At 42.0% G+C, this 25,836-nt stretch overlaps 2 protein-coding genes across 2 annotated transcripts; one reads left to right on the plus strand and one right to left on the minus strand.

The window, feature by feature from the left end:
* The first annotated feature begins 3,127 nt into the window (after positions 1–3,127).
* Positions 3,128–5,740, plus strand: LOC120047455 (short coiled-coil protein B-like). The gene is made up of 4 exons (XM_038992983.1): positions 3,128–3,237; positions 4,413–4,484; positions 4,579–4,659; positions 4,754–5,740. The coding sequence occupies exons 2-4, from the start codon at positions 4,466–4,468 to the stop codon at positions 4,894–4,896; spliced, it is 243 nt and encodes an 80-aa protein (XP_038848911.1). The 5' UTR covers positions 3,128–3,237; positions 4,413–4,465; the 3' UTR covers positions 4,897–5,740.
* A 1,619-nt stretch (positions 5,741–7,359) lies between these two features.
* On the minus strand, positions 7,360–25,836 carry LOC120046988 (alpha-1,3-mannosyl-glycoprotein 4-beta-N-acetylglucosaminyltransferase B-like). Its single transcript, XM_038992535.1, has 16 exons — positions 25,812–25,836; positions 24,796–24,957; positions 21,921–22,052; positions 21,561–21,694; positions 18,654–18,700; positions 18,283–18,396; positions 18,043–18,118; positions 17,836–17,950; positions 15,161–15,291; positions 14,918–15,025; positions 14,576–14,769; positions 13,407–13,480; positions 10,256–10,262; positions 8,496–8,569; positions 7,965–8,077; positions 7,360–7,377 (listed from the first exon to the last, which is right to left on the minus strand). The coding sequence occupies exons 1-16, from the start codon at positions 25,834–25,836 to the stop codon at positions 7,360–7,362; spliced, it is 1,524 nt and encodes a 507-aa protein (XP_038848463.1).

Consider the following 25,836-nt stretch of genomic DNA (forward strand, 5'->3'; position numbering starts at 1 on the left):
ATGGTCAAATATTTAGCCACAGTGTACTGTCAATTTAGGGCCAGATAGCACTGCATTTTGCTTTGTGTTTGTGCTTGTGTTTCCCAATAAGCAATATAGTTTTGTTTTGACTGTGTTGTAATTTGGTTTATCCTGATTGATTGGATGTTCTGGTCCTGAGGCCCCAGGACCAAGACCAGCTGGATGAGGGGACTCTTTTCTTTGCTCGGCTCTTGGCATTGCAGGGCTTGGTAGTGATATGAGAGGGGGGTCACTGTATTTTAGATGTTTCAAAAACTTAATTGCTCTTTGAGTTTTTATTATTAGTGGATATTGGCCTAATTCTTCCCTGCATGCATTGTTTGTAGTTTTCCTCTGGACATGTAGGATAATCTTACAGAACTCTGCATGCAGGGTTAATGGGGTGTTTGTCCCATTTGATGAAATCTTGTTTTGCAAGTGGACCCCACACCTCGCTGCCATAAAGTGCAATTGGTTCAATGACATATTCAATTAGTTTTAGCCAAATTTTACTAGGCATTTCAATTTGAATTTGCTTTTTAATGGCGTAGAATGCCCTGTGTGATTTCTCTCTCAGTTCATTCACTGCCTCATTAAGGTGTCCAGTTGAGCTTATGTTTAAACCTAAGTAATTGTAGTGTGTGCAGTACTATATATTTTGTACCAATTGAGAACTTTGGTCTAATTCCCTGAGATCTGGGTCTTCTCTGGAAAATCATTATTTGAGTCTTTTTGGGGTTTACTGCCAGGGCCCAGGTCTGGCAGTACTGCTCTTGCAGGTCCAGGCTCTGCTGTAGGCCATGTGCTGTGGGTAACAGCAGGCATAGGTCATCTGCGAAGAGTAGGCATTTAACTTCTGAATTGTGGAGACTAACACCAGGGGCTGAGGATTTTCTAGAATAGTGGCCAATTTGTTGATGTAAATATTGAAGAGTGCAGGGCTCAGATTGCAACCCTGACGAAGGCCCCGCCCCTGGTTAAAGAATTCTGTTATTTTCTTGCCAATTTTAATGCTGCACGTATTGCCAGTATACATTGATTTAATTATGTCATACGTTTTACCCCCTACACCACTTTCAATAACTTTGTAGAACAGTCCTGTATGCCAAATAGAATCAAATGCTTTTTGGAAGTCGATAAAGCAAGCGTATATTTTGGTATTATTTTGGTGGACATGTTTATCTATCAGGGTGTGTAGGGTGTAAATATGATCAGTTGTGAGATGTTTTGGTATAAATCCAATTTGGTTTTTACTCAAGACATTGTGCTTATTAAGGAAGTTTAGAACTCTTACATTTATAATACTACAGAAAACATTCCCCAGGTTACTGTTCACTTAAACCTAAACACAAATGCCTCTAATTGTTAGGGTCAAATTTGTCTCCGTTTTTAAAGATTGGGGTTATGAGTCCTTGATTCCAGATGTCAGGGAAATAACCTACACTCAGGATCAAATTAAACAGTTTTAATATAGCCAATTGAAATGTTGCACTAGTGAGTTTGAGCATCTCATTTAGGATGCCATCAGGTCCGCATGCTTTTTTAAATTTGAGAGCCTGAAGTTTCTTATAGAGCTCCTGGTCAGTAATTGGGGAGTCCAATGGATTGTGATTGTCCTTTATAGCTTTTTCTAATCCATTCAACTTCATGAATTTGGTGTTGTTCTGCGTTTGTGTCAATTTGAACGGTGTTGAAGAGTGTTTTTAAAATGGGTTGTCCATATGTCACCATTTTGTATCGCTAATTCCTCTTGTTTAGATTTTTTTTGTTTTTTCCAATTATGCCAGAATTTGTTTGTGTTTATGGACTCCTCAATTATAGTGTCAGCTGCTTGCTGTTGAACTCTTCTTTTTTGGTTCTGAGTGTACGTTTATAGAGTTTTAAAGTCTCACAGTAATGAAGGTGTAATTCACCATTATTTGGGTCTCTGTGCTTTTGGTTGGATAGTGTTCTAAGTTTTTTCCTAATAATTTTACAATCTGCATCAAACCAGTTGTCATCTGTGATCTTTTTTGTTTTGTTTTTTATCAATTTAAATTGTGCTTCTTTTGCCATTTGCCTGAATATATAGTTTATGTTTTGTACTGCTAGATTGATGCCTTCTTTACTGTGAGTGAATGTGGTATCCAGAAAGTTATCTAAGAGTGTTTGGATATTTTGGTTCCAGGTTGCTTTCTGGTATTCTTCTGTGCTGTTTTGGGCCCATCTGTATGAATTTCTGATGTTGTACAGCTTACTGGGCTGTGAATGTCTGGTTGTTTCCAAGTCTGTTCTTTTGAGGAACAACGTAATTTGGCTGTGATCAGACAGAGGTGTTAGTGGCTTGACAGTGAATGAGCTGAGAGAGAAGGGGTCAATGTCTGTGATCATATAGTCAGTCTACTGTACTGTGGCCAAGAGGTGAGCAGTAGGTGAATCTCCCCAAAGAGTCCCCCGTAACCTACCATTGACAAAGTACAGACCCAGGCTTCTACAGAGCTGCAACAGATCCCTTCCGTTTTTGTTGACGGTGCTGTCACTGTTGTTTCTATGGGGAGATTAAGACAGTTAGAAACAGTATGACCTGTAATTAAGCTGTCCCCTCGTGTGCTCGTTAGATCAGGTAGTGTTCCTGTGCGCGCATGTGTGTCCCCACAGATGAGCACATTTCCCTGGGCCTGGAAATGGCAGGTCTCTTCCTCAAAGGTGGGGAAGATCTCCTCTGAGTAATATGGTGATTCTGGGGGGGGGGGGGGGGGGGGGGGGGGGGGGGGGGGGGGGGGGGGGGGGGGGGGGGGGGCTACCAGAATGATGACGTCAACATCTTTAAGATTTTTGTTGAACTCAGTGCTAAACTCTTCAGTCCAAAGGTTGATGAGTTTAGGCCCTGAATGTTCCACATGCTAACGAAGTATGCTCAAACTGTATGCGTAGACCGCTTGACAGAATGGTAGCAGAAGGTGAATATTGAACTTTTGTTGCATACACATCCAGATGATGCTGCATACTATTGTGCGCAAAAACACTGTCGGTGTGTTCGAAGCGTAACTTTGTAACAACAAAATGCAAATACATTAGTAGCTACGGTAGCTCAATTATGCTCTGGTTTTAACAATCAGTCTTACGTCATCCCCCAGCCGACACACGTGGCACGTCATCACACGAATGAGGCGCTAGACACATTGAACAGGATTGTTGTATTTTTCTTGTAATTTTCCATTTCAGCACAACATTCAATCATTTTCTTGGTCTTTGAGGGTAAGTAAGTTACATATTTTCTGTCAATGTCGACTTGTGCTGTTTTAATGGTTTTGTAGAAACTATTGTTCTGGGTAGCAAATAAGAGAGGTCTGTCATGGTTTGTTATTGTTTCGCCAGCTGGCCCCTGTCGGCGTAGCTAGCAAGATTAGCTAACCGGCTAGCTAGCCTGCTAACGTGGCTAACTTTGGTGCTTAGCCTGGACGCCGGTAGAGAAACATGATTTATAACATTACCAGTAGCATAACACATTTGGGTGGACAAGTGTTTCTAAATGAGCTTTTTGTGATTGCGGGCAGACGAAAACCATTATTTAGCTAACGCTAGCTAGCTACTATACTCGCTAAGTTAACGTTACCTAGATAACGTTATCGCTCTGTTCAAAGCTAGGGTTAGGGTAATAATAGGGTAACGTTAATAGTCTTGTAGGCAGCAAGTGTATATTATGTAAAGAAATTAAAGGGGACATCTGCAGTTCAAACAACAACAAATCGAATCCCCGCCACTATTTTGGCAAACAGCTGAGGGATGGGGCTGGATAAATGTAACCACTCTCATATTCAGAGACGGAGCTATGCAAGGACTGACCATCCATGATATCCTTGGCACAGTTGGTAGAGCATGGCTCTTGCAACACCGGGGTTGAGGGTTTGATTCTCATGGGGACCAGTACGAAACAAGTATCAATGTATGCACTCACTCTGGATAAGAGCATAAATTAAATTACTAAAATGTAAATTTAATGCAAGGACCGACCGTCCAATAATTAAAGGATATAGCTATATCATTACATTTTAAAATCCAACAATTGATGGGGCAATCTTGGGATTGCTACTTTAAAGCAGCTGAAGGGAAATGTTGAAATGTTGCCTACAACTAACTTAATCACAAGTGGAAGTGTACCAGTTGGCTGGCAAACTGAACGGAGCAGTGGGGGAACAGTGCCATCAAATGTAGGCCTACCAGTAGAGACCGTTGCATTGATTGTATTGAATCATTTACAGCAAGTCAATCAACCCTAAAACTGTTATTAATCAATCCACACATGCAGGCGCCATGTTGTCACAAACCTCTACTTTTCTGAACTACATAATAGAGTTGAAGAGGTCAGTCATGGGGTCATTGACCCTTGCCTTGCGTCCCATTTCTTCACATTTTTTGTTATCCACTTCCAGTGTCCTTGTAAGTCGCAGCCCTGCATTCCAAAAAGGAAGACGAGTACTTCGCCATGAGCTCCGATGGGGACGGTAAGAGACAAACACTTCTGGGAAATGTGCAATGCCAGCAGCATGTGATTCCTGTGGACGTGTTTGCAAATAAATTCACTGTGTGTGTTTGTAGGTGACATGGAGAATCAGGCTGAGCTGGAAGAAAAGACGAGGCTTATAAACCAGGTGTTGGAACTTCAGCACACTCTAGAAGGTGAGACAGCTGGATGTGTGCAGACAGAGAGGCGAAAGCAGCAGTAAATTGTTAGTTATTGCAGTTCCTTGAAAATCATTGTTGTCATTGTCAGACCTGTCGTCGCGTGTGGACGCAGTGAAGGAGGAGAACCTGAAGTTGAAGTCTGAGAACCAGGTTCTGGGTCAGTATATCGAGAACCTCATGTCTGCCTCCAGCGTGTTCCAGACCACTGACACCAAGAGCAAACGAAAGTAAGCGACCAGCCAGGAACCCCCCGCCCCTTAACCAACCCACCTCCCCTGGCCCCCTGGCCCCCTCTACCTTCAACCAAATCCCTCTTAACCCATATACCACTCCATAACTGCCCCCGAACTACAGCTGGTAGAGTTTATGCCTTTGTCATCATGACAACCCTAGACCCTTCCCTTACTTCACCACCTGTAAGATTTTTTTAGTGAAGCTCAATTTTCCATTTTTACGTTGGGTTATTTTTTCCCTTTTGTATTTGTTACAGTATTGCTGTCATTGTTGCACAGTTGTTGTATCCGACATTATGTTATTTTGTGGTGTATACATTTATTATCTGTTACTACACATAACCTCACCTGGAGGAAGAGACAAGGGAACTGTGTCATTTCAGATTGCCTTGTAGTTTGGGTTGCAAAATTCTGGATTTCCTGCTTAATCTTTTTCTGGAAAACCAGGGAATTTGGGGAAAGTTACTGAAATGTTGCAACTCTAAGGTTAAATCACTTAATTTAGAGTGTCATGTTTTAATATTGTTAGTCATCAATATTATTAGACTATGGTTTTAGATCTAGGCTCAATTGCAATGATGATTACTTCTCTCCAATGCCAAAGTTTTCCTCAAACAATTTGTTAAAGCAGAGCTCAGCCCTTGTATTGTCATTTAATTAATCATTTGTGGCTTGCTAATATGCATCACTGGTGGATAAAGTTAATTCATTGCATTTGTGATCGAGGAAGTCACCCTAAACCTGCTGTGTATGCACTGCGTCGCCGGTGTGTACATTTGATCGTTATGTTGCTTTTTTCAAATACATTTGTTTTAATAAAACAGTTTTATTTACCTTTTTGATTGAGTGTCTGTGTTGGTATTCCTCTCCCCTGGTGTAGTCTCTTCATAGTCCTCTCTCACTAAACTATATCTCCATCTTCCACCCTTCCACAGGGGCTCTAAGGGTGCCCGGAAGGACAAATGAGGCACAGACACCTTTTGAGTTTTGACATTCTGCATCTCATTGTGAGGTCATGCTGTAAATGTATCTGTTGAAATTGAAAGGTATTGTATGTCAGCAGCTAACAAGACTCAGTATCTCACAACAATCTGGAACATGTTCTTATAGTTAACATTATATTTCAAATTCTGGCACACTGCTGGGGCCTGTTGTAGCCTGATATTCAGTTGACAAACAAATCCCTAGATTGAAGGTCATTCCCTTTTTAAAGTCAATCCATTGAATTGGATAAGCGGAATTTCTCTGGGAGATTCTCAATATGGAAAAAGTCTGTCCTCTCCTCGAATCATCAGTCCTCCGTGAGCTGGAAACTGATTAGTGGTCGCCGTATGTAGGAGTGTCTTCGTTATAAGGCGAAAAGAGGAGTTTGCCCTTCTCCTTGATTGCCTCCTCCAGCCGATGATACACGGATGTATTCTCCCACCGGCTAACGAGGAAGTGTTTTCAAATCCGGAGGAGAGGATTACCAATTAAGAATCTCCCCATATATTCTCCATAGAAGTGATTGTTGAGTTGACCCAGCTGCTATACTTGTGCCCCCTGCTGGGGAACATTAGCTGTGACCTGACTGAGCAAATGCTACTCATCAACTTGGTCACATCTGTGAATATAAGTAAGTACTGTAATGTCAGACAATGTTCTTGTTTGTAGAGAGTAGAGGTAACCTGTGTTTTGGGAAAAAAATAGAATTTGCCAAGCAGTTAAATTGTTATACACATTCAAGAATGCTTTCATGTTTGTTCTTTATTTACAGCACATAGTAACACATATGTACTGTATATACATGTGGAGTGGCTGCTCTCCAGTGATCCCCATTGAAACTAGCAGTTCAGTACCAGAAACAACAGAAGATTTACATAGAAATCCACCTATGGCAAAAAAGCTCCTTGAGGAATTGAACCTGATCTACAGCATTTTGGCCAGAGACATGAACTCACACACACTTGTGTAAACAGTGTCAATAATACACTAATACAAACAATTGCACCAGTGTATATTTTTTCTCACACACAACACAGTACATTGCATCCATTACTCACCGAGGGTATCAATCCATTCACCTCTCACTGAACCTATCATAGATAGCCCTGTACATGTTAATCATGTTTTTTCTCTAGAGAACTAAGACTAAAGCCACAGCTGAAAGCTGGTGCCCAGTATAAAGTCTTCCACAAATGTAGAAGTGCTCAAGTTGATTGACAAACTTATTTAGGAACAGAAAAACACACTTTCTCCTCCAGATTCACATTATAGTCAAAGGTTGAAGAATTCTCCGTTGTGCATAAAGAGAACATCCACAGAGTGTGTGTGTGTGTGTATGTGCTTCCATACAGTAGCAGGTGAGTCGCTTGGAGGAACTGCGTTGACTGTCTATGTCCAATAGAGGTCACTGTTTATCCAGGTGTGGAGTTACAGGCCAGCAGCGCATGCCCTCCAAGGTTTCTCCTATCTCTTCCCATTAAAGTTGAATAAATATCTGACAGACAGAGAGAAGCATGAGCGTTAACCAAACCTTAGCTGATGTAATCCTGCAGTATGTTCAATTCAAACTGTCATCACTCATTACATAAGTACACAGACACACTCTTGTACGCATCCCTAACCCCCCCCCCCCCCCCCCCCCCCCCCCCCCCCCCACAGTTATTACTAATTAACATAATGAATGCTTAACATATTTATGTTTTCCCATTCTGTAATACACAGGATTTCCCATGCTCTACTTGTGATACTCATTTGTGTACGGGTTGTCACTAGACTAGTTACTGAATGTTATGGTTTGTTCTCATATCTGTTGATAGAGGTTGACGTCAGAGCTACTGAAGGTACCAAGGACACTTATTGTTATTGTGAATAAGTTCAAAGTTCCCTCTAAGTTTAGAGAGGGAACTAGGTAGGAATGTGACATGTTTTTCTGGTGAAACAAGTCCTCTTCCTCTTTCAGTGGAGCACCTAGAAGCGGTTTCAAAACACCTTTAAATCTATTCAATCATTGAGACTGACTAATAAAACAACTATTTCCTGTCACTTCCTCATACACACCACACACACACACACAGAGCTCACCTCGCTGAGCAGAACCCACATGTCAGAGTCGCTATGTACCAGTAGACGTAATGCAGAGATGGGCTGCATCTGTGCGTCTATCTGTCCCTCAGCCACTCCATCCACAAAGCAACCTACAAACATGACTCAAACATTTAAAACATATCAGTTACCTGAATGTAGCATTATTCTGAACACCTGGCAGAATATACAGTATATTATAACAGTACAACCAGTCATGTACAAAACAGCCCACAGTGGGACATAGCCCATTGGTATACTCATTATGGCTGCTGATCCACACATCATGGTACCTTGACTTGAAGGGGAGTGATCATTCTAGTCATTGTATTTCTATGATTCAGAATCATCCTGATACACAGAACAACACTTTGATGGAGCTGTGTCTGCCTCTGACAAGTGTTTGGGTAATAATATGAGATGGGAGTTTCTCCCCTTACTCTGGGCCCTAAATAGTTTTTCCTGGTCATGTCATATGTTCAGTAAAAACTCCTGTCCTAGTAATGATATAGAATATTGAAACTCATGTACCAATCACTATGAAGCCTCCATAAGATCCTTTGTATTGAGGAGACTGGCCACCCACCAGTCTGTCTCTCACTGAGCTCTGGAGAGGAAAAACACACGTTACACCATGTTATAATAAATGTTCCCTCTAAACTGCGCATGCTTGCAGTAGCCCAGAGGTTGCTGCACAGCTCCCCCGGGACTATCAGCCCACAGAGAGAAGCACGAGATTGAACTTCACTCAACTTTAAAGAGCAGTGGTCACCAACCGGTCGATCGCCAAACAATTCTGTAAAAAACCCAACGATAAAGCCTTATGTTCTTATTTTGTTTTTATTCGTCTCGGGCTGTTGGTGATAGGTGCACCCGATTTAGCTGCCCTGCGCACCAGGTAGGCAAACTGTTTCCATTTTGAACTATTTCATGTGTCTGAACTCTGCCTTCCCGGTGGGCCCAGAGAGCAAATCAAGTGCACTATTGAGTTAGAGTGGCTTGCAAAAGTATTCACCCCCTTGGCATTTTTCCTATTTTGTTGCCTTACAACCTGGAATTAAAATCATTTTTGGGGGGGGGGGGGGGGGTTGTATCATTTGATTTCCACAACAACACAACACTTTGAAGATGAAAAATATTTTTTATTGTGAAACAAACAAGAAATAAGACAAAAAAAATGAAAAATTGAGCGTGCATTACTATTCACCCCCCCAAAAGTCAATACTTTGTAGAGACACCGTTTGCTGCATTTACAGCTGCAAGTCTCTTGGGGTATGTCTTTATTAGCTTGGCAAATCCAGCCACTGGGATTTTTGCCCATTCTTCAAGGCAAAACTGCTCCAGCTCCTTCAAGTTGGATGGGTTCCGCTGGTGTACAGCACTCTTTAAGTCATACCACAGATTCTCAACTGGATTGAGGTCTGGTCTTTGACTAGGCCATTCCAAGACATTTAAATGTTTCCCCTTAAACCACTTGAGTGTTGCTTTAGCAGTATGCTTAGGGTTATTGTTCTGATGGAAGGTGAACCTCCATCCCAGTCTCAAATCTTTGGAAGACTGAAGCAGGTTTTCCTCAAGAATTTCCCTGTATTTAGCGCCATCCATCATTCCTTCAATTCTGACCAGTTTCCCAGTCCATGCTGATGAAAAACATCCCCACAGGGATAAGGTTCTCGGGTTGATGAGAGGTGTTGGGTTTGCTCCAGACATAGCATTTTCCTTGATGGCCAAAGAGCTCAATTTTAGTCTCATCTGACCAGCGTACCTTCTTCCATATATTTGGGGAGTCTTCCACATGCCTTTTGGCGAACACCAAATGTGTTTGCTTATTTTTTTCTTTAAGCAATGGCTTTTCTCTGGCCAAAACCCAGCTCGGTGGAGTGTACGGCTTAAAGTGGTCTTATGGACAGATACTCCAATCTCCGCTGTGGAGCTTTGCAGCTCCTTCAGGGTTATCTTTGGTCTCTTTGTTGCCTCTCTGATTAATGCCCTCCTTGCCTGGTTTTGGTGGGCGGCCCTCTCTTGGCAGGTTTGTTGTGGTACCATATTCTTTCCATTTTTTAATAATGGTTTTAATGGTGCTCTGTGGGATGTTCAAAGTTTCTGATATTTTTTTATAACCCAACCCTGATCTGTACTTCAACACAACTTTGTCCCTGACTTGGAGAGCTCCTTGGTCTTCATGGTGCCGCTTGCTTGGTGGTGCCCCTTGCTTAGTGGTGTTGCAGACTCTAGGGCCTTTCAGAACAGGTGTATATGTACTGAGATCATGTGACACTTAGATTGCACACAGGTGGACTTTATTTAACTAATTATGTGACTTCTGAAGGTAATTGGTTGCACCAGATCTTATTTAGGGGCTTCATAGCAAAGTGGGTGAATACCTTTTTTTTTTTTTAACAAGTTATTTTTTTCATTTCACTTCACCAATTTGGACTATTTTGTGTATGTCCATTATATGAATTCCAAATAAAAATCTATTTAAATTACAGGGTGAATGCAACAAAATAGGAAAAACGGCAAAGGGGATGACTACTTTTGCAAGGCACTGTACCTCTGGCCAATCGGATGGCTCAGATGACTATGTCTGTCTGCAGTAACGAAGCAGGCATAAAAGAAAGCTACAGCAAAGTTGATACTGTGAGATTTCAAAACGTTTAAAACCAAGACTAGAGAGAGACTGTCAACAAATAGAGCAAAGAGATGCTGTTTTTATGAGTGAGTTCATGTTTAAGTTCTTACTCAGCACTGTCAACAATTTGTATTTAATACTTTTATAAGCCATAAAATGTGTGTTCTTCCTATTTCCACTCAGCGCTACAACAAGCACTGCAGCAGTAATAAATGAGTAGCAAAGTGTATCTATAGGCTTGCGTTGTTGTTATTATTATTAGTTATTATTAGCGTTGTTATTATTAGTAACAACATGAATTTGTGCATGAGGCAGAAATAATGCGGTGCGAATCGAGTTTCGCCATCAGCTGGAAGACGGTGTCCTTTTTTGGTCAGTGTCAGTGGAGGAAAGGGAGAGCGGAGGGATGTTGAGAGGTGGACCCTCAGTCTGCTGTTCTCTCCCTCCGCTGAGACTGACCATCAGATCGAGGCACCATCAGCCCAGTAAAATAAAAGCTAATTATTTAAATGTATGCTCACTCAGCTGTGCTTCACAAGTAATACAACAACGATTCTATTACCAGTGTGATCATATACTGTAGCCTACCTCAAGTTTTGAAATATATTTTTTTAAATGTCCCGAACAACAATGCATTGGCAGGACAATTCAAGCAAAGCCAATATGCGGTGATAATGTATTGTGCCTAAAGCTTACTGCACAAACCTCATTGCTACTGTATGGATAATGTTGCATTGGCTTATATTTTTTTAAGTAATGTTAAAAAAAAGAGCGGTAGATCTCAGCTTGCATTTTGATTCAAAGTGATCTTGACTAAGAAAAGGTTGGTGACCACTGTTCTAGAGTTTTCCCAGTTAATACTATCAATGTTTCCTTTTACTGTGGCAATTGTGATCGAATCAATGCAATATTAGCCACATTCAATGCAACATACCGAAACAAAACTAACTATTCAAAAGATTTTGTTGTAGGCAGAACACATCGGAGTAGGATTCTATTGCACTGACACGCACTACTCAGCCTGTACTCTACACAGACCGGTGTGGAATAAACAAATCAGAGTTGCAGTAGGCCTATATGCAATTAGACCATTGCCATAAATGGATCTGTGCCATTTACTTTGAACTGGACTGTGTTTACAGCATGAGCGGTCGTGAGTAGATGCGCTTGTTTAGGGATCGAAGCAAGAGCTGAACGTAGCCACGTGTGCACATTTTGTTTATATCCTTTGCTAGTTAGTTAGTGACTTACTAGCCCAGTTATAGATAATTTGTAGTCAGCAATAGGGGAGTGACTGCTTTCTACTAGTGCCGAAAACGTGTACATTTCTAGACATCTTTGAAAAGCGAGTCAGATAAAGAGCGTTTTTTTGGTCTTAAAGGGGCAGTGTTGTATTTTCAGACAGGCTTGAATAAGCCAATAGGCAGAGGGTAGCATAATTATCTGATTCTCTGTAATAATGCTATGGGAATAATAATGCATTTTATTTTGTAAAGCTGTTTCTTACATCAAACAACACAACAACATGTTCAGTCACCTTGTCTGAAGCATGTCAAGACCTGCGTGTTTTTAAAAAAAAGTCTCATGGAATGTAGACCTACATTGAACACCACACATTAGCTGCTACTGTAGGCTGAACGATAGAACAGCTATTTCCATGTTAAAATTGTTGAACAAATTGTTTTTGATGGTAGGCCACTCTGGTAGGCCTACATTTATGATCAAATAGTCACAGTAGCCTACTTGACAACTGTAAAAACTAGCTTAAAGTGGGTACAGCCTCAGTGTTCATAGTAAACGCGCGCTGGATGTTGCACTGCATTTTCACAATTTTCACATTTGCGCTGAGCAGACCTGAAATTTGCTTGGTGCTGAAAAAGTTTAGAGGGAACATTGTTACAATGTATTTTCTTCACTATCCCATAATCACTGAAATATGGACTAGATCTGCAACAATTGCATAGTTCTATGGAAAACAACCACTAAGAAAGACAAAGTTCTAGGGAGTACAGTCATTGAACTAGCACACTTTCAATTTAAATAGTCACACAACCACAATATGAACAGAGGTCTATGGAACACATTCGATATAACCCTAGCACTTTGTGACACAGCCTGTATCTACTAGCATTAGTGTATAACTCTGTTGTCCTCCAAAGGCATACGGCGATTGCATAGGTTTACATTAAGATTACTAATGGGAATATTTAAGATGAATAAAGTTCACATTCAGTTAAGAGTAATTAACACAGTGCATAGCATATTTATACATGATGTCCCGTGCTCTATTTGTGACACTAATTTGTGTGCGGGTTGACGGTCACTAGACTAGTTACTGAACGTTATGGTTTATTCTCATATCTGTTGACAGTGATTGACAGAGCTACTGAAGGTACCAAGGACACACTGATTATTATTCTATTGATGACACTATGAACACTGTGTGATTCTGTAGCAGTCTCCCGGGCTGATGTTTACAGAACATTTTGGTACAGTCTGATTAGGATATAAAGGGCCTGTCTCCAAGAGGATGTTAGACATTTTCTATGCTTCTATTCTGGGAGTGTCGTACTGAATTTTATCAATGACTGCTCTCCTTTTTGTTCACCTGGAAATTCCCGTTACACACACAGGCCATCAGCGTGTTAGCAGATAGCATGTAGTGGTTGGCGTTTCCTGTCACCTTGTTACTTAGTCTCCAGGACCTAACACCTGAGAGCCAGAGTCTCTTAGACCAGCTCCATGACACACACACGCACACACACAAACACTGTTGGCAGTTAGTGTGACCTCCATGGCACTCACATCACTAGGGAGCACCGCCACGGTGGTGTTATACAAATGGTCTCCGTTGTTCTCGATGTTTCCGCTGCGAAACAGGTACCTGGAGAGACAAAATCACCTATTTATTACCAGTTGGTTTGGCCAACAAAGAATATCCCTCTCATGCTTGAAATCATCACAATGAAGTGGAGAGCTTTACACTAATTGCCCCTTTTAAATGTCAAGTCATTACCTTAATCTCTATTGTTTTAACCCTTATTTTACCAGGTAAATTAACTGAGAACACATTCTCATTTACAGCAACAACCTGGGGAATATTTACAGGGGAATGGAGGGGGGAGGATGAATGAGCCAATTGTAAACTGGGGATGATTAGGTGGCCATGATGGTATGAAGGCCAGATTAGGAATTTATCCAGGGTTAACACCCCTACTCTTATGATAAGTGCCATGGGATCTTTAGTGACCACAGAGAGTCCAAACACCCTTTTAACATCCCATCCGAAAGACAGCACCCTACACAGGGCAATGTCTACCATCACTGCCCTGGGGCATTGGGATATTTTTTTAGACCATAGGAAAGGGTGCCTCTTACTGGCCCCCCAACACCACTTCCAGCAACATCTGGTCTCCCATCCAAGGACTGACCAGGACCAACCCTGCTTAGCTTCAGAAGCAAGCCAGCTGTGGGATGCAGGGTGATATGCTGCTGCCTTCGAACATGCTCATGAAGATACTCACTGTGTGTCTAATCACAGTGTGTTGATGACGATCACACACGGCCAAACGTGTTAGTCTAGAGGGTTAGGAAACAACACTGCTCTGTGCTATTAGTGCAGGGCAAACATGACCTACTGGATTCCATCTTGATAATGACTATGATAAGTGGGAAACACAGTGACAACCCACAAAGTCTGTTCCACAACCTTTATACAAGCAGGTACACAGATGGAACTGGGGTCAGCTTCAAGTAGGCAATATTTAAAATGTGACCTGTGGTTGGAGTTTTAATTCCTGTGTGTGTGTGTCCAACACAGGAGGCTGTGGAGGGGAGGACAGCTCATAATAATGGCTGGAACGGAGTGGTATCAACCACATGGAAAACATGTTTGATTTGTTCGATACCATTCCAGCCATCACTATGAGCTCGTCCTCCCCAATTGAGGTGTCACCGGCCACCTGTGGTGTCCACTGACCTGGTGACATTGCGTGGCTGTGGGAAGCTGAGCAGTATGAAGTCCTTGGCGGTAGGGGTCAAGCCCCAGAAGAAGTCCTGGCCCTTGTAGGCCCTCTCCAGGGTGTGCTGCTGGTAGTGCTTCAGACTACTGCTCAGCTCTGCAGGAGGGTTGGTGTGGGCTGTGAACAGTGGCACCTTCCCAAAGTCCTTATCCTGGACAAAACAGACACTTTAATTATAACTTCCACTATATGTCTTTATCCTGCACAAACACACACCAGAGAGGGGGTAGAACAAGAGGGATAGAGAGAGAGAGAGAGAGAGGGGTTAAGAGAGAGAGAGAGAGGGAGAAAGTGCTTACTTTCAGTTTCTGTAGTTTCCCAGGCAGAGAGGAGTGAAGGCCTACATGTTGAAACAGAGAGGGTTTATATCTCAGCTTGAGCAGGCCCTTCTGCAGGTTGCAGTCTTTCTGGATGGGACAAAATATGAAAAACCCATCAACTCTCAATTGAATAAAGGAATAGTTCACTCACAAACTCAAGTTTGATGAGTTTGGACTCTACATTATATAATCACTTTCTTTCTTTTGTTGTGCACAACTCACAGCATCTTTTTCTGGGTTACAAGCCTTCACCCACAGGATGTGGTCCAACAGCCAATCAATGGGCTTGTCTTTGTAGAACATGAGAAAGAATTCTGCTATCATTGGTAGATCACGGGCTCGGAACATCTTGCCTGATAAAGATATAAAACACACACATACACAATAAATAAAGTAAAATTACCTAAGACATTGTGAGGAGAATAACCGAAGTGAAGAAGAGTCTATAAAAGTGTATTGGTCGCATACACAGATTTAAAGATGCTACCGCAGGTGCAGCAAAATGCTTATGTTTCTAGCTCCAACGGTGCAGTAATATCTAGCAATACAATAACAATCCACACATAATCCAAAAAGTTAAAAAACAAACAACAAATTAAGAAATATCAGAACGAGCAATATTCCCCGAACGGGAATATAATGAGCCATGACTATAACAGTATATACATATGAATTAGGTAAAACAGTATGTAAACTTTATTAAAGTGACCAGCGTTCAATGACTATCTATGTACATAGGGCAGCAGTATTGTCATGACGTGGCCTGCTTGGGTATAGCAAGCCCCATCCCCCTCTCCCTGCCTCCCCCTTTCCTCCTTCAACCCATGCTGTGATCACAGAGAGACGTCGTAAATTCCTGAGTATCTCCTCATGGCCAAACAGTATTAGAAGAGAGGGTAAACTTTCAGGACAAAGAGGTTTCTTCCACCTCACAGAACTTGAGGTACGAACGGATTTCATGTTCCGGAGGAGGTATGGAAGATCGGTGAAGAGTCCAGCTATTAACATGTCCGTTTGTCCCCATGTGGGAAACTCATGAGAGACTGTGGGACTACATTTCCATACCGCTGTTTATATAATAACCTCAGATATGAGGTTTACATCTGTTTGTTGTATAAAATGAATGAGTGAGTATGATACTGTTTGTATAATTGTGTAATATGATTTTGGACTGTTTAATGAAGAAAAATACAAATCCCTTTTGTATTTGAACTAAATCCAAGGACCGCCCCTGAGCCCATTTAGGGTCAGACATCCAAGGACAGCCCCTTCCTGCTATCCGAATAAAAGCCAACTCTGAGAAATTATCATTAGACCATGTTTTTCTCCATGGGAGGAGAACGAAGGTTAAGTACCATTGCTGAATCTTTAACCATACCACGTGGTTAAACTCTTAGACGAATAAGAACAAGTCTTTGATATTGACTACTAGTCTGCAGCTAGGAATTCGGTATCATTGAACGCGAAGAAAGACACCTGCCGAAACATCCATTCTATAACGAATGTCACTCTGAACTATCCACAATAACCAAGACAGAGACCGACGAATCTCCAACAGAAACTAACTGGCAGTGATACAGCCCGACAGAATGCTCTTGATGGTGCATCTGTAGAAGTTCGTGAGGGTCTTAGGGGCCAAGCAGAATTTCTTCAGTCTCCTGAGGTTGAAGTGTGAAGGGACCATTTCAGGTCCTCAGTGATGTGCACGCTGAGGAACGTAAAGATTTTGGATGCGTGCTCTCTCTGCTGTCTCCTGCAGTCCACGATAAGCGCCTTCGTTTTGTTGACGTTGAGGGAGAGGTTATTTTCCTGGCACCACTCTGCCAGGGCTCTCACCTCCTCACTATAGGCTGTCTCGTTGTTGTTGGTAATCAGGCCTACCACTGTGTTGTCAGCAAACTTGATCATTGAGTTGGAGACGTGCGTAGCCACGCAGTCATTGGTGAACAGGGAGCTGGGAGCTGAGCACACACCATGGTGGGGCCTTAGTGTTGCGGATCAGCGTGGCAGAGGTGTTGTTTCCTACCTTCACCACCTGCGGGCGCTCACTTCGGTAGCTCTGTTGTTTTCCTTGAAGCGGGCAAAGAAGCTAGTCTGGGAGTGAGGTGTCGGTGTCTGCGATGTGGCTGGCTTTCCCTTTATGATCCATGATTGTCTGGAGTCCCTGCCACATGTGTCTTGTGTCTGAGCCGTTACGACTCCACTTTATCCCTGTACTGTCGTTTTGCCTCTTTGATTGTCTTATCGAGGTCATAGCCGGTCTGTTTGTACACGTCCATGTTCCCAGTCACCTTGCAGTGGTTAAAAGCGGTGATTCGCGTTTTTAAAATTTTGTGTGAATGCTGCCATCTATCCACTGTTTTTGTTCTAATCGTCACAGTAGGAACATGCTGCCATCTATCCAAGTTATAATTGTCACAGTAGGAACAACATCCTCTATGCACTTCCTGATGAACCCGGTCACCAAGTCAGTGTATACGTCGATACTATTCCCAGAGGTGACCCGGTACATTTCCCAGTCCGCGTGATCAAAACGGTCTTGAAGCATAGATTCCGATTGGTCAGACCAACGTTGAACAGTCCTTACCATGGGTGTTTCCTGATTTAAGTTTCTGCCTATAAGTGGGGAGGAGCAGGTGCTGTGTGTGACCCGATTTGACGAAGGGAGGGCCTTGTATCTGTCCAGGAAGGGAGAGTCATGAGTGTATTTTATCCACATACACCTGTACATACTCTCATCTGTGAGTGTGTGTTTTTCTCAGTAACTTCCCTCATTAAATAAAGGTAATAAATAAATTGTGTGTTCATCTGCTTTAGTTCCCACAGTTGCCTTACTAACTACGCCCTCCTCCAGAAGCCCTGAGAACAGACACTTTCACAGAAGAGCATAGACTCACCGATGAAGCCGAGCTGAGAGAACTCCAGGAACATCCAGTCATCGGTGGCCAGCTTTCTGACGTATGTTTTCATGGTCTGAGAGTAACCGGGATTAGCCACGATGTCATCCTCCAACTGACAATACACATTTTTAATGAGGATGTGTTAATAAATGAATATGATTTCAGACTGACTGACCAATCCGAGAGGTAGAACTCTGACCCCACCTGTACATAATACGTTCCCTTCTCCTGGGCGTAGAGCATCAGGAAGCTATAATCCAAGTTCTGCTTTGTGCGCCATCTGAAAACAACCACAACCACAACCACAACACAAACCACTTACTGCAGGTGCACAGGATGTGACGTGCTAGACTTTGATTTCAGTTCTTTTTTTTTTCATGATTGTAAGACCACGAGTCTGTATGTGTTGGACTGTGTTGGACTGTGCATGAGTCCGCTTCTCACTTGACTCTCTCCTTGGAGTCTCCGAAGGTTTCCCTGAGTCTGCTGAAGTTGGGGTAGAAGTACTGAGAAGGGGACACTACCTCCAACAGGCCTGAGTGCGCATCCTTAGGAAAACTACAGCCACACACAACCACAGGTAAACTACAAAACACCGTGAAGAAACAGACCAACTACAAAACAGTCAAACTACAAAAAACACAGGAAAACATTTTTAAACTACCAAACATAGCCAACAACAGTGACAAAACATAGCCAACAACAGTGACAAAACATAGCCAACAACAGTGACAAAACATAGCCAACAACAGTCAAATGACAAAACATAGCCAACAGCAGTCAAATTACAATCACAAACTACCAAAACTTCTCACTTCTTCTCTAGGAGTTCTGCTACACTGTTGACGTATTCTGTATCCGTCTGAAATAAAGATACAGAGAGAAGGGGAAATAAATGAGAGAAGAGGAAATCCAGTGAAAGCGAACCTGAAACATGAGGTAATGTTACTAGAGGGGTGTGTGCAGTAGAATCAATGTAGATGAAACATGAGGTAATGTTACTAGAGGGGTGTGTGTGTGCAGTAGAATCAATGTAGATGAAACATGAGGTAATGCTACTAGAGGGGTGTGTGCAGTAGAATCAATGTAGATGAAACATGAGGTAATGTTACTAGAGGGGTGTGTGCAGTAGAATCAATGTAGATGAAACATGAGGTAATGTTACTAGAGGGGTGTGTGCAGTAGAATCAATGTAGATGAAACATGAGGTAATGTTACTAGAGGGGTGTGTGCAGTAGAATCAATGTAGATGAAACATGAGGTAATGTTACTAGAGGGGTGTGTGTGTGCAGTATAATCAATGTAGATGAAACATGAGGTAATGTTACTAGAGGGGTGTGTGCAGTAGAATCAATGTAGATGAAACATGAGGTAATGTTACTAGAGGGGTGTGTGCAGTAGAATCAATGTAGATGAAACATGAGGTAATGTTACTAGAGGGGTGTGTGTGTGCAGTATAATCAATGTAGATGAAACATGAGGTAATGTTACTAGAGGGGTGTGTGTGTGCAGTAGAATCAATGTAGATGAAACATGAGGTAATGTTACTAGAGGGGTGTGTGTGTGCAGTAGAATCAATGTAGATGAAACATGAGTTAATGTTACTAGAGGGGTGTGTGCAGTAGAATCAATGTAGATGAAACATGAGGTAATGTTACTAGAGGGGTGTGTGTGTGCAGTATAATCAATGTAGATGAAACATGAGGTAATGTTACTAGAGGGGTGTGTGTGTGCAGTAGAATCAATGTAGATGAAACATGAGGTAATGTTACTAGAGGGACCTTAAAGATAATTGTATGTGTGCGGTACAGAGATGAGGTAGTCATTTAAACATTTATATTAAACACTATTAATCCACAGAGTGAGGCCATGCAACTTAGTATGTGACTTGTTAAGCAATTTATACTCCTGACCGTATTTAGGCTTGCCATAACAAAAGGGTTGAATACTTATTGACTCAAGACATTTCAGCTTTTCATTTTTAAGTAAATTGTGTCTAGGCCAGTGACACAGAATCTGAAATGAATACATTTTAAATTCAGGATGTAACACAACAAAATGTTGAGATATTCAAGGGGTGTGAAAATACCTTCTGAAGGCACAGTAAATTGACTGCATTAAAACAGATTCATATCTTTGGTTTGGTACTGTTGATTTTATCATACACGCCTGTCCATCGCAGGACTTAGATCAAATGGCAAGGGGAATTTGGGGTGCTTTCTTTATAAAAGCCGCTAGCCACAAACAAATACATGGATTTGACAGTCAAGCTATCACTCAAATGAGAGTCAATCCGTGTCACTATTTAGAACTTCCTGTGGAGAGATGATTTGTTAAAAACTATCCAGTCAAAAGTATCCTTTTTCATATTGGCCATATCTACTGTAAACACTGTCCCACAAGGACATGAGTTGACAAATGGCTACTACAGGTTTATGTATCGGCAGGTATATACTGTTTATGTAGTATAGTGGTTTGTCTTTCAGAAGAGGGCCAATGGCACATGTAACGGCAGCGAATTGTCCTGGTTCCACTGATTTCCATACAATATCGATGTGAGAGATTCATTTGCGCACGATATTGATTACAGTAGATTTCAGTCTGGAGTGACCGCTTGGTAAATGTCGATGCGTGGGCAGTTAAGGTACTAATTTAGCAAAATACAAGCAATCTGAACACAAGTGTGACACGTGTGTGTATAGGGAGTAATTTGTATTTATCTGTCTTCAACATATCATCATATCACTTATTTCAAAATATTGATTATAAACTTGGACATGAAAAATGTGTTTTAACACACAAAAATACATGACGACAGGAAGCAGCAACAGTATACTTTTCTACTTATGTTTTAGGAATATAAATGGTACTATTAACAATATTTTTCAACATGATTAGACCTAAATCAGGCAAAAACTACTGAATGAGCCCAAAAACGCACTATGATTTATTGATTTGAATGATTTTAGTGAAATTGTGACAATGAGTGTGTCCTGGCTAGCAAGATTATAATACATTTTTTGCGCATACTATATACCAGAAGTATTCCAATCCTACCCTACGAGTTCCAGACTACTGCTGGTCTTCTGTTCAACCTGGTAATTAATTGCAACCACCTGGTGTGCCAGGTCTAAATCAGTCCCTGATTAGAAGGGAAGAATGGAAAAAAAGCAGTGCAACAGGCTTCAAAGTACAAATTTGAATTTGAGGGCTATATAAGAGCCATGTACTTCGATAGACATATGGTTTTGGACTGCATAGTTTGATCTGAGGTCTTTAGAATGAGTTACTTAACTGGAAATCTAGAACAGGTATTTCTCATAATGTGCTCGTCCATTCCTGTAGTTTAGGTGTGTAGTGTGATAACATACATACTGTACCTAGGCTTCTGAAAGGCACGGTCACACAACAGGTTTAGCAGGTCTTTCCTTGAGAATGAATCACTACATTTTTTCCATCATAATCAGTCGATATTCTGCTTTAATAACAATAGGTCGATTTGACCCGAGGCAGAGACCAGACCGTAGTCTTCCCACCTCAAGCTACATTACCCCATCTAAAAAGTAAATTATTTTTATGATTACCATCTAAAAAAGACACTTTAAGTGACATGATGTGGGCCTATTGTTACTGTCAAGTGTTTTGTTCTAAAAGCAGTTTGATTGACTAAGACCATCCCATGTGTTTCTATATGCCACTATCAGGGTATCTGAGCAGGTTACCTCAGCAACAAAGATGATGATGACGGTGTCGTTCCGTTCAGAAGGTGAAAGGTCGTAGAGGAGGGAGTTCAGGGTGCTAACCAGGTAGCTCTGCTTCTGACGCTTCACTGTAGGGATCCCCAATACCAGGGACACTGACACAGACACGCACACACACACTAAAGTAAACCAATCACTGGAATAAAGTCAACACTGAGCAGGGTGGGTGAGGTGGCAGGAGGGGTTACAGGCTGCGGGCTACAGTACAGACTGACACTAGCAAACCACACCAAGCTCTGTAGCCTCTCACTTTAACACCCCTCTGGTTTGTCAAAGAGCACACGTTTACCCAGAGACATTTTTACATGACTCGTCGCTCACCTCCAGTTCGGCCTTGTCCCAGGACCACGTTAGGAATCAGGCTGTCTGGGTGGTCCCGTAGGTGGGGCAGGTAGAGGTAGGCGTTGGGCAGTCTGGAGGACAGCAGACTGAGATTTCTCTTTATCGGTCCTTCTGCACTCCACACCACCAGAAACCAAACCAAACACACAAGTAACGATCAGACATAAAACAATCATTTAGCGTTGTTGACATTGCTTACAGTTTTATCTTGACTTCTCAAAAGTGCAGCGAGAGGGGGTGAGAGAGAGAGAGACAACCTGAAAAACAGGTGGTGCTGAATCCAGACCTTAACCCATTTCTCCCCAATATTCTCCTCATTCGGATATATTTTGATTATATTTTCCTGATCTATACAGGGACTCAGGAAGAGCTCTTGGAATTCACCATTGGGGAATGTATTTAAGGACATTATCAGAAAGCACTGGTACATTATTGACTCTGACCTAAATATCTTCCACGTATGTTGGAACCAAAAATCTCAAATTTGGACTCATCAGACCAAAGGACAGATTTCCACTGGTCTAATGTCCATTGCTCGTGTTTCTTGGCCCAATCAAGTCTCTTCTTCTTATTGGTGTCCTTTTAGTACTGGTTTCTTTGCAGCAATTCGACCATGATGGCCTGATTTACGCAGTCTCCTCTGAACAGGTGATGTCTGTTACTTAAACTCTGTGAAGCATTTATTTGGGCTGCAATTTCTGAGGCTGGTAACTCTAACGAATGTATCCTCTGCAGCAGAGGTAACTCTGGGTCTTCCTCTCCTGTGGTGGTCCTCATGAGAGCCAGTTTCATCATAGCGCTTCTTGCTTTTTGTGACTGCACCTGAAGAAACTTTCAAAGTTCTTGAAATTTTCCGGATTGACTGACCTTCATGTCTAAAAGTAATAAAGGACTGTTGTTTCTCTTTGCTTATTTGAGCTGTTCTTGCCATAATATGGTCTTTTACAAAATAGGGCTATCTTCTGTATACCAACCCTACTTTGTCACAACACAACGGATTGGCTCAAAAGCATTAAGAAGGAAAGAAATTCCACAATTTAACTTTTAACAATGCACACCTGTTAATTGAAATGCATTCCAGGTGACTACCGCATGAACCATTCAATTCTTGTGGGCCGGCTAAGGAGTATTGGTGTCTCTGAGGGGTCTTTGGCCTGGTTTGCTAACTACCTCTCTCAAAGAGTGCAGTGTATAAAGTCAGAAAATCTGCTGTCTCAGCCACTGCCGGTCACCAAGGGAGTACCCCAAGGCTCTTCTCAATTTACATCAACAACATAGCTCAGGCAGTAGGAAGCTTTCTCATCCATTTATATGCAGATGATACAGTCTTATACTCAGCTGGCCCCTCCCCTGATTTTGTGTTAAATACTCTACAACAAAGCTTTCTTAGTGTCCAACAAGCTTTCTCTGCCCTTAACCTTGTTCTGAACACCTCCAAAACAAAGGTAATGCGGTTTGGTAAGAGGAATGCCCCTCTTCACACAGGTGTTATTACTACTACTAGGGTTTAGAGCTTGAGGTAGTCACCGCATACAAGTACTTGGGAGTATGGCTACACGGTACACTGTCCTTCTCTCAGCACATATCAAAGCTGCAGGCTAAAGTTAAATCTAGACTTGGTTTCCTCTATCGTAATCGCTCCTCTTTCACCCCAGCTGCCAAACTAACCCAGATTCAGATGACCATCCTACCCATGCTAGATTACGGAGATATAATTCATAGATCGGCAGGTAAGGGTGCTCTCGAGCGGCTAGATGTTCTTTACCATTCGGCCATCAGATTTGCCACCAATGCTCCTTATAGGACACATCACTGCACTCTATACTCCTCTGTAAACTGGTCATCTCTGTATACCCGTCGCAAGACCCACTGGATGATGCTTATTTATAAAACCCTCTTAGGCCTCACTCCCCCCTGTCTGAGCTATCTACTGCAGCCCTCATCCTCCACATACAACACCCATTCTGCCAGTCACATTCTGTTAAAGGTCCCCAAAGCACACACATCCCTGGGTCACTCCTCTTTTCAGTTCGCTGCAGCTAGCGACTGGAACGAGCTGCAACAAACACTCAAACTGAAACTGGACAGTTTTATCTCAATCTCTTCATTCAAAGACTCAATCATGGACACTCTTACTGACAGTGGTGGCTGCTTTGTGTGATGTATTGTTGTCTCCCCCTTCTTGACCTTTGTGCTGTTGACTTTGCCCAATAATCTTTGTACCATGTTTTTGTGCTGCTACCATGTTGTGTTGTTACCATGTTGTGTTGCTACCATGTTGTTGTCATGTGTTGCTGCCTTGTTATGTTGTTGTCTTAGGTCTCTCTTTATGTAGTGTTATGTATTGCTTGTTGTGATGTGTGTTTTGTCCTATATCTATACTGTATTTATTTTTTTAATCCCAGGCCCCCGTCCCCGCAGGAGGCCTTTTGCCTTTTGGTAGGCCGTCATTGTAAATAAGAATTTGTTCTTAACTGACTTGCCTAATTAAATTTTAAAAATACATAAAAAAGCTGGTTGAGAAAATGGCAAGAAGAATCCAAAAAATATATATTGTGATTTTTTTAACACTTTTTTGGTTACTACATGATTTCATATGTGTTATTTCATAGTTTTGATGTCTTCACTATTATTCTACAATGTAAAAAATAGTTAAAATAAAGAAAAACCCTGGAATGAGTAGGTGTGTCCAAACTTTTGCCTGGTACTGTACATTCTGTTGGTTCAACGTAATTGAATTACAATGACGTGGAAACAACGTTGATTCAACCTGTGTGCCCCCAGTGGGATGGCTGTACTGTCACCTGCGATGCGACTGTACACTGATGATAACATGATAACTCTCTCCCCTCACCTGGGATATTAGTGGAGGAGTTGTTGTTAGGTATGGTGAGGTTCCCCAGGCTGGTCAGAACACTGCTGAGCTCCCTGGACAGCAGCTCCCCCCTGAACTCTGCAGCCAGCAGACGTTCATACAGCTGGATCATATCTGGGTGGTGGGGGGATTCATCCTCATCTACACACACACACACACGTGTACACATACCGACAGGCACATACACACGCACCCATACGGTTGCATGACAGAAAGAGATAAGAAGAGAATGAGAGAGCAAGAGAGAGTATAACAGTTACAAGTCAATGTTTGAAAGTATGTATTTGAAAAAGCTCCATTGACATCAAATTTGCAAATGTACTGAGTAGTTGGGTGCAGGACAACAAAAGGTATAGGCTAATCTTCCCATAGTCCCGTTCCACTGCCGTGATTTCCATGACAACCCCATTCATACCACATAGTTCCTCAAAGAACAAACCCGGTGTTTTAGTTACTGGGTTACACGTCTCAAGCAGGAAAGGAATGGTGTTCCCCAGGCAACAAGGAACTCACACGCTAGTGGTTTTTAAGTCATTGAATCAAAATCAGTCAAATTGTATGTCATATGCTTCGTAAACAACAGGTGTAGACTAACAGTAAAATGCTAACTTACAGGTCCTTCCCAACAATACAGAGAGAAATAGAAAAATAATGGAAAAATAATAACACAAGGAATAAATACACAATGAGTAATGATAACTTGGCTATACAGTACACATGGTACAAGTACCGGGTCGATGTGCAGGGGTACGAAGTAATTGAGGTAGATATTTACATATGGGTAGGAGTAAAGTGACTAGGCAACAGGATAAATAATAAACAGTAGCAGCAGCATATGTGATGAGTCAAAAGAGTTAGTGCAAATTCGGGCAGCTATTTGGTTAACTGTTTAGCAGTCTTATGGCTTGGGGGTAGAAGCTGTTCAGGGTCCTGTTGGTTCCAGACTTGGTGCATCAGTACCACTTGCCATGTGGTAGCAGCAAGAAAAGTCTGACTTGGGTGTCTGGAGTCTTTGACCAT

The sequence above is a fragment of the Salvelinus namaycush genome, chromosome 5 (assembly GCF_016432855.1).
Source record: "Salvelinus namaycush isolate Seneca chromosome 5, SaNama_1.0, whole genome shotgun sequence".
NCBI lineage: Eukaryota > Metazoa > Chordata > Actinopteri > Salmoniformes > Salmonidae > Salvelinus > Salvelinus namaycush.

What these genes read in the sequence shown, in the direction of transcription:
- LOC120047455 (XM_038992983.1), top strand. An exon ending in ACTTCAGCACACTCTAGAAG is followed by an intron (nt 4,660 to 4,753) that starts GTGAGACAGCTG and finishes TGTCATTGTCAG; the next exon opens with ACCTGTCGTCGCGTGTGGAC.
- LOC120046988 (XM_038992535.1), bottom strand. Translation starts at nt 25,836, where the DNA reads ATGGTCAAAGACTCCAGACACCCAA. An exon ending in GGGACAAGGCCGAACTGGAG is followed by an intron (nt 21,695 to 21,920) that starts GTGAGCGACGAG and finishes TGTCTGTGTCAG; the next exon opens with TGTCCCTGGTATTGGGGATC. An exon ending in GGAAACTACAGAAACTGAAA is followed by an intron (nt 14,770 to 14,917) that starts GTAAGCACTTTC and finishes TGTTTTGTCCAG; the next exon opens with GATAAGGACTTTGGGAAGGT.